The sequence below is a fragment of the Lolium rigidum genome, chromosome 7, assembly GCF_022539505.1.
Source record: "Lolium rigidum isolate FL_2022 chromosome 7, APGP_CSIRO_Lrig_0.1, whole genome shotgun sequence".
NCBI lineage: Eukaryota > Viridiplantae > Streptophyta > Magnoliopsida > Poales > Poaceae > Lolium > Lolium rigidum.
Window position 1 is genome coordinate 2,603,702 of NC_061514.1, and position 9,222 is coordinate 2,612,923.

The 9,222-nt window shown below is 48.5% G+C and overlaps 1 protein-coding gene across 1 annotated transcript; it reads left to right on the forward strand.

The window, feature by feature from the left end:
* The first annotated feature begins 6,641 nt into the window (after positions 1-6,641).
* LOC124669247 (coniferyl alcohol acyltransferase-like) lies at positions 6,642-8,893 on the forward strand. Its single transcript, XM_047205902.1, has 2 exons — positions 6,642-7,060; positions 7,941-8,893. Exons 1-2 carry the CDS (start codon positions 6,647-6,649, stop codon positions 8,880-8,882), a joined length of 1,356 nt encoding a protein of 451 aa, XP_047061858.1. The 5' UTR covers positions 6,642-6,646; the 3' UTR covers positions 8,883-8,893.
* The last annotated feature ends 329 nt before the right edge of the window (positions 8,894-9,222 follow it).

A 9,222-nucleotide genomic window follows, 5' to 3' on the forward strand; every position in this document is an offset into this window, starting at 1 on the left:
TCAAAATTATATCTCGAAATGCATGGTGGTTTTATATTTTAAGACGGAGAGAGTACTAACCTTTCAGAACCTAGTTGGACGGGAGTGGTGTTTTGGAACATGGGTGCATATGCTCCCTATATTTCGAAATGCATCTTACACATATTTTAAATTTCAAAAAAATTAAAACACAAAATTGGTACATACATGTTCACGTGCTACGCGCTCACAAAGTCGTTTCATAAAAAATCGACTTATCATGTGACGTGTGTAAAAAAGATAAAATTTAGTGCTAAAAATAATGCTTTTCACATGATAAAGTTTCTCCTTTTTACATAGACCATAAAAAATATTGTTTTTTCGTGAAACTTGACGAATGCACATACATGATGAAGATGTACACGTAGAATTTTTTATCCAAATTTTTTGACATTTCAAAACATACTTTTTCGGTAGAGGGAGCATACGCACCCGGGAGCCAAATTGAATTTCCGCTAGTTGGACTCCTTCTCATCTTGCGTCTCCTTTTCAGACCACAGAACGTTTATAAGGTAAAAGCACGCTAAACTATGTCATGGGCATCAAAAGTGTTCGACCAATTCCCTTAACTACCTACAATCGCTTGATTCCTATTATGTCGGAGCTGCAGGCATGGGTATGTCTACAGCCCGATGTAGCTCCACTTTAGCGCCCCTATAGCAATTTTGGAGGGCTGCCGCTATTTTCCTTAGCCCGCTAGTTAAACATTGCGAAGAGTTGACGACACTTTGTGATCTCCATGTAGCCGAAAGGGTTTTCAATGCAATTTCTTAGTTTGGTGTCGCTGTTCTTGATCTTTATTTTTATTTTTGAGGTTCTTAATTTCTAATGTGTCCACCTCATCTAACAAAAAAACAGGTACATTTTGGCAAATGGGGGGGGGGGGGGGAGAGGGGGGGGGGGGGAACTAATTCCCTTCCTCAATAAACCGTTATTAATCTCTCAAATACCAATTGGACTCCTTGACTTCTTCTTATTTCATCATTTCAGATAACAAAACGTTGAAAAGGTAAATACACGCTAAACTATCATAACAGGCATCAAAAGTCTTCGACCAACTCCCTAAGTAACTAACGTTGCCCAATTCTGCAAACGTTGGTAGATTTTCTATCTTAAGACACCAAATAAATACCTTTGGTAGGATGTGTATGAAGAGTTCTTTTGCACAGAAGTTGTCTAGGAAGAGTTTTTTTTTGTAAAAGTTCACTTGTCCATGGATAATCATTCATAGTAGTAAAAAGAACTTAAAAGGTAATAAAAATACAAATAGGTCCTTAGATCACCTACCGACGATTGCAGACACTGACGTTAACCGAAGGCATGCCATCATTCTCTCAGCTTAATCACCGGATCAAAACATGCTTGTCTAAGTAAAGATTGTTATAGTAGATAAACGAGGAAGTTGTCGTGTTAAGGCCTCAAATGACCAGCACATCAAAGCAACAACCATACCAACGAACAAGAAAACTGACTAGATCCCAAGAGACCTGCGGGACGCGCAACTCCACGCGCCATCTGCTGGCGCTAGATTCACCACCAGAATAAGGATATGACATGGAGGATCTAATTCTAACTTGAAGATTTAGTTTCCTCCTCACCATCTTAAAAAAAAGACATTGAAAAACAACCTAAACAAATAAAGGAAACCCTCCCGCTGGCTAGGGGTCGTGGCCCGCCGCATCTTTAAGGCCCCAAGGCCATGGGAGGCAGAGCTGACCGATCGGCGGCGGCGCCAGCGAGGGGGGTGGAACCCTAGATGGGTTTGACAACTGTCTCTCTCACTCTCTCCTTGGAGCCGCACATCGCTTCGGTCCAAGGAAGAGTTCACAGTGTCCACTCTATCGAAATCGTGAAGTTCGCCTCGGGTGCATAAGCGATATTTACCCAAAGGATTTTCAGCATAATGTTGTACTTTAGTGTTGAAGTTCCTGTATATCTTTCTTATTTCCATGCGATTAATTTCTAACGTTTCCAGCATGTGGTAACAAAGGAAAAGGTAAATTTTGGTTCCCCTTGGAGGTTTAGATCCCCTGATCAACTTATGCTTGGCGACATCATGTAATATTGGATAAAACCCACCCACCCCGTAGGGGTCCCCAAACCATGCCCTTCAGCAATATCTTTAGTAAGATTATTGCAATGCACCAAAAAAGTTCAAATTCAAAAGGTGAAACACATTTTATCAGGAAAATATAGGTTGAGTGACAATTTCATCAGTAAAGAAAGCCAAGTATAAGCCGGTAGATTATGTCCACCAAGTGATTTTTAGGTCTTGCGAGATAGGTGGAGGTGCTTTATAGTGAGGCAAAAAAGCATATGTTAAAACTAGTTACCATCGCACCTTATATTCTGTCGGAATTATCAGAATTAATTAGACCATTAGGGAAAGTAGACAACACACTGAGATTTGTTAACGAGGTTCAACAAACATCGTCTACAGCCTCGCAATATGACTACAAACACTACTCACATGCATTCAATCGCACATAAGGTAAAGATGATGCTATCAGAAAATACCACTATGTCACCGCCTTTTCGGTCACCCTTGCAATGACCGTCTGGGTCGCTATCTTCATGATCGTATATCAAGCATAGCTTACGAGCTCCGTCTAGTATATTTTGACAATGATGCACTTTCATATTAGATTTAAGTTACACATGTTTCACTCAAACATGTAATCCTCCACATAATGCACGTCCAATTTAGTCATTCATACATATTCGACTCCAATTCCACAATTTCTCTCTCTCATTTTCTTTTCTTTCGCGAGTTTACAAAAAATGTGAAATAATAATGCATGGAGGTAATCCATGCATATCATATGTACTTAGAAAATTCATCAAAACATATGACGACAAGATAGGATTGAAATCTGTTTTCTACATGTCACAACACGTCATATCTTTTTATGAGTTTTGAGGGTGCACAAAGATATCACATGACTTGACTCCATGATTATTTCACATTTTCTGGAAAATAGTAAAATAGATTTCAGTGTATCCCACGTGTGTTAAAATATTTACTGATTCAGGAAGAAATAACATAAATATATTATATATGTGTCATTGTCTTTTAACATAACTAAGCCTCATTATTATGTTACCAGACTGTTGCATATAAGCAGTGATTTCTCACCACAATTAACATGCCGAGATCACAAGTGGGACTTTGAAGAGAGTTTATCTCGCTGCAAACCTTGCAAGCCACGTGAAATCCTGTTTGGCATTGCGATGATCCCTGCTGGTGATGAGTGAAGTTAATACATCATGTGAGAGTCCTGGTTTTATGCAGGACGATAGGTACGTGGTGGCCGAACATGGTGCAATTTGCAAAGAACATGCATCATAGGCAACACTTGATCTTAAATTTTCAGAGATCTAGTAGCAGCTAGCCCTTCAAACAAACCCTCTCGTGATGCCCATGTACTCTTATAAACTACGAAGTAGTTCCTACCCTCATCAACTTGGTTCATCATTTATCAAGTAACTCGCAGAACCCCCACCTCGGACGGTAGGAAAACAAAATTCTTTGCTTCACGACGGACAGTAACAGATTTCAGTTACTAAGTTGTAATCTTTGTTTTGTCGATCTGCAAGAGAAATCAATTTTTTTTTGCGAGGCGAGGCGATCAGCGGCGGCGCCGGCAGGAGGCACGAGCCGAGATCCAATCGCCTTGGTCTCGTAACGTTTCGCAACTGGGCCTTGTTTGCAAGAGAAATCATTTTAACAACTGAATTACTAATACACTTCACCCGCATCTCTGAACTGTCAGTGGTTAATTTGATGGGCTGGGTGTATACTGAAGAGATTCGCGGGAGGTCCAAGCAGTGTTTTGACCGAAGAACACCGCACGCTAGGGTTAGGCCGGTGCATCTGCAGCGTGCAGAAACGTCAGTAGCATCCGGAGTTGGAAGTCTCCACTCAAACCCTAGCTAGCCGCTACCGGCCACCTCAATCGTCCAGTCTTCTCTTCCGGTCTTCCCCATCGTGTGTGTGTGTGGCTCGTTTTGTCATGGACCAACGGTCATCGGTCAATGTTACTCGAGCAAAGGGTTAGAATTTGCTTCAAACGTAGTACCACGATACAGTACAACATATCCATATCGAATGATTATGACTTGGAAAAGTAGTGTCTTGGAAAAACGAGCACGAGTGCGTCTGTCTTAGCTAGCTTAATTTGATTGGATTGCACTGTCTGGTGATTCTTTCAGCTGATGGCATTCCGAGGGATGGACGCACTGCTTGCATGAAGTCGTTGCACGAACCAGAGGGACAGCGAGAGTTGAAAGTCATTTTTTTTTGAACAAGTCACCGGGTGAACCCGGTAAAAGCTGCTATTAAAAAAACTGGAGTACAAGCAGACCCTATAAAACTATGGAATTACACAGGGGTCCGGGAATTAAGCATAAAGGACCAAAGAGAAAACTTGAAAACGCGATCAAGCCCTTCGTCCTTCTCTTCCTCCAGATCGAACTCCGACGACGGACTGCGACCACGCCTCCGGGGAACAAGCCATTTGGAGACTAGGCCCAGGGGAGCACCGACAGCCGGAGCAAAGCAGCGGCGGAGCGACAGCCCTACTGCCATTGAGTCCGAGCGAAGACGGAAATCCGCCGATGAAGCATCGGAGATGAGCTCGTGAACGAAACCATCACCGCCGACAGAGCAGACTCGAACTCAAGCCACCACCATGGGCCTTGAGAAGCGAGAGAGAGAGAGAGCCAGCAACGACTTGTACAACATCAGAACTAGAAGAAGAAGCTGGAACTGCGTCGCATCTCCCGCCCCCTCGCCTCCACGGCCGGTCAGGTCGGAGAAACACGCCGCAGTCCGCCTCCAAGCCAACCTCCCTCGCCACCATGGCCGGCCAAGGAGACAACGAGGCCACCTTCTTCTTCAGTAGCTGACTCCTAGGCGACTTATCGAGGAGCCTTGCCGCCGACGAGCTACAGTCCCAGATCCACCACGGATCTGGAAGGAGAGCACCGGCGACGGGCCATCTGGTGCTGCGCCGGAGCACCAAAAGGGCACTCAGCCCCTGCCACCTCCAGATCGAGTCGAAGACGACGACTCCGCCCAATCCCCCTCGCCACCGAGGCCGGCCAGGAGCAGAAGAGGAGGCGCCATCAGGAGCTCGAGGGAGATGCCGAAGGCCTTATTTGGAGATCAGCCGAGGTGGAGGCCACCTGGACTCCTGCCGCCGGAGCAGAGAGGAGAACCTCCACCACAGCCCGCCCAATATCTGGCCGACAAACCTGGGCTCCTACTCCACCACTAACCGGCAGACCGCCGGAGACTACTCCTAACCTAGGAACCTACTCCGGCGCCTCCCCTCCGCCACCTCCGGCCGGCATCGCCGCCGGAGGGGCTCGGGATCGACCCGGTTTATCTCGGCTGCGCCTCTGTCTACTGTAGACTAGAGAGAGAGGTGGGGGGAGGTGGGGGAGGATGGGTTCTCGCAAAGGTCTTTTTAGAGTTGAAAGTCATGAAAGTAGCTACTCCGTCCAATAGGCTCAGATAGGTTCATTTATTGCTTGGGGGTATTCACCTACGCCACACGGGCTATTGCTCCGGTGTCCCCCCCCCCCTCTAAACTTTGTTCTATTTAGACGGCTAGGATCTGCTGATATCCTTTCGTGGGTTGACTTAACATGTGTGTTTGGTTCATGGGCAAACATGTACGGGATGGAATGGGATAAAATATATTTAATTAACGATTAATAGAAAAGGATAAATATGCCATTACCACACCGGTTAATATGTAATTAACGGGTCCTTTTCCCTTTGTGGTGGAGGCCGGACCTAGCGGCGGCCGCCTACCCGTGCCTAGCAAGGTCACTACCCGCACATATTTAGCGAGGCCGTTTCTGTCGACTGGGTGTGGCGCAGACGTAGCAAGCTCGTTGCTCGCCACGCCACGCCATGGAGGCCGCCGCCGCCGAGCTAGGCAGCCACGTTGAAAATCAAGCCCGCCGCTTAACGCGTCCTGGAGGCCGCCGATGTCGAGCTGGGGAGCCACGCAGAAAAGCAAGTCCACCGCTAGCCGTGACATGGTGGCCGCCGTTGAGCTGGGGAGCCACACATACGACGGTGGCAGGTGTCGGAGTCGCATCGACGACCATGGATTCTCAGTCGGCTAGTGAGATTAGTCATGAAATTCACGGATCATATGGTCCAACCTTTCTCAGAAATATTCAGCTTTTAGGATGGGATCATCCATATTTTCTGGTCATGAACCAAACGCACGTTTACCATCCAAAGGCCGTTCGCCAGGGGGCACGGGAGCACAGCCCAATGGCTGTGTGATTACGAGAGCAACCCAGCTCGTGGGACATAGTCCGCGTTCAGACAAATACCACCAAACCCAGAGTTAAAAATTGGCAGGGCAGTGAAATGCATACGATCGATTAACTACTTGGAAAGAGAAAAATTCCGGAAGAAGAACTAGGTGTATATTTTTGTGAACGAACTCTGCACTCTTAAGCTGTACGTCTACCTAACCCCGCATGAGCCGCATCTCTTTAAATAGCATCGCACCGTCCCGTACTGCCTTCAGAAGTTCAGAACCAAATTACACAAGCTCCCTTACTCTAGTCTTGGCTCTCTTGCGTGCACGAAACTCACACCATGGTGAAAGAAACCAACGAAGTTCACGGCGCCGAGGTGACAATCCTCGCGTCTGCCACCATGACCGTGGCGCCGGCGCTGCCGATGCAGGAGCACCGTCTGCCTTTGTCGAACCTGGACCTCCTCCTGCCGCCCATCGACGTCGGCGTCTTCTTCTGCTACCTCCACCCCGCGCCAACAGCGGCCGCGCTCAAGGAGGCGCTGGCCAAAGTGCTGGTCACGTACTACCCGCTCGCCGGGGAGGTCGTGGCCAACGCGGACGGCGAGCCGGAGGTGCTGTGCAGCGGCCGAGGCGTCGACTTTACCGAGGCCAGCGCCTACGGCGCGGAGCTGCGGGAGCTCCGGCTGGGCATGGTAGACGAGGGCGTGGAGAAACTTGTACCCGCCAAAAAAGCCGGCGTCATGTGTGTTCAGGTAGTATGTTAAGAAACTACTAATACTCCGTATATAACACTGTACTCACCATAAAAGATCTACTCATTAATTTGTTTACAACTAAAAAATTCAATTAACTGAATGAAAATAACTTATTGATGGTTAGATAGCTCATATTTCATTTTTGGAACGGGAGATGGTCCCAGCCTAAGCCTATCACTACTAGGAAAACGCCTATAGCTGCAAATTATGCTGCCGGTGCACCAAAATTAGCGTGCTCTGCCGATGCGCCAGGAACTCGCCGCGTCGGAGAAGAGCGAACACTGCCGGCGCACCATGCCGTGGCTGCGCCGGTGATAAAAGTAGGACGTGGCTCCGCCCGCTCCGGGTCTGGCTCAGGATTTACTGCCGGCAGTAACAGAGCTACCGCAGGCGCACAAGTAGGTGCGCCGGCATTAGTCCTTTACCACTGGTCCGTTCCCAACGGCGGGCTCTAGTGCGCCGACAGTAGGTGAATTAGGTGCGCCGGCAGTAGTGCTTTTTCTAGTAGTGTATGTAGATGTAATATAGTACTATGTTACATAAACGTGTACGTTACATACCATTGTTGCATATACTTCCTATGTACCAAATTGTACGGCGTTCTAGTATATTATCATAGTATACTCTATAAACGTCTTATAATTCTGTTACTTTTTATATGTGGGCGACCATAATTAGAGAAGCAGATACTATAATAGAAGTGTATTGTACATTTTTTTTAAATCATAGTAGTATTAAATGAACGTGAGAATTTTAGTCTTTCCTTGTTCTTCTTCATGACATGAAAACGTGAAATGCACGAGAGAAGACAGTCTTCTCAACATTTGCATATACCTTAATTGCGTCTCATATGGTTCTTGCATGCATGGCCATGCAGGTCACGAAGTTTAAGTGTGGTGGCGCTGTCGTCGGCTGCACTTTCGACCACCGTGTATGCGACGCCTACTCCTTCAACATGTTCCTCGTAGCGTGGGCGGCCGCCGCCCGCGGTGGCTCTGCAGCTCTAGCCCCGTCGTTTCGCCGCTCCCTAGTCGCTCCGCGCGACCCGTCGCCGCGCACACACTCCACCGACGCTCTCATCGATCGTCTCTTCTCCCCTCTTAGCTCCGCACCGCCGCCCCCTCCATCCTCCGTCACCGCAACCGCCGTCAACCGCATCTATCACATCTCCGCCGCCGACGTCAAGGAATTGCAGGCCAGGGCAGGGCCTACGCGCACAAAGCTCGAGGCGTTCACGGCCCACCTATGGCAGCTCTCCTCCAGGGCGGCCTCCGAGCGCCAGAGCCTATGCTGCATGGGTATGGTTGTCGACGGGCGCGGCCGCATGTTCCCAGATGGCGCCATGGAGGCCTACTTTGGTAATGTGCTGACAATAACATATGGCGTCATTGGTGCTGGTGACCTCCGCCGGCGCATGGCCCTCCCCGACGTGGCGGACGACGTGCACCGGTGGGTGCAGGAGGCCGCGACGGGCGAGCACTTCCGTGGCCTGGTCGACTGGGTGGAGGCACTGCGGCCCAAGCCGGCCGCCGCCAGAGCGTACCTGGGTGGCACCGGCGGCGCCGAGGCGACGGCGTGCATCGTGTCGTCGGGGATGGGTTTCCCCGTCAACGAGGCCAACTTCGGCACGGGCGTGCCGGCATTCGCGTCATACCATTTCCCATGGCCGGCCGGCGCAGCGTACGTGATGCCGATGCCGAGTGCGCGCGCGGACGGCGGCTGGGTGGTATACGTGCACGCGTCACCTGAGTTGGTCAAGGTGATGGAGGAAAAACATTCTATTTTCAAAGCCCTGGATAACAGCTATGTGTTTGGATGAAGGGGTGACATGGTAATATATATACGGAAATAACATAGGGCTGGGTGGCTCGGTGTTCATTGCCAACTAATACTGTATATTTATTGCGTACCATTTGCATGTAAAACCACATTCTACAAGTATGTGGCTGTGTATATATATATCATGTCGGCCTGTTAGCATGTCGGCCTGTTATCAGTAGGAGCCATAATGGCAGGGGATCATCAACCACACAACGGAATTACTTCAGACGAAAGCGTTCGCATGGCCCAAGTCATACCATAACCATACAGGTAACTGACTGGGAAGACGTTCCTAGTTCGCATAGACGTTGTCGACTCATTCTTCATCTGTTAGATTT

Bases quoted from the DNA above. Each gene is read 5' to 3' on its own strand.
- LOC124669247 (XM_047205902.1), top strand. From the start codon at position 6,647: ATGGTGAAAGAAACCAACGAAGTTCACGGCGCCGAGGTGACAATCCTC. The intron at 7,061-7,940 runs GTAGTATGTTAA...ATGGCCATGCAG, and splicing joins CCGGCGTCATGTGTGTTCAG to GTCACGAAGTTTAAGTGTGG.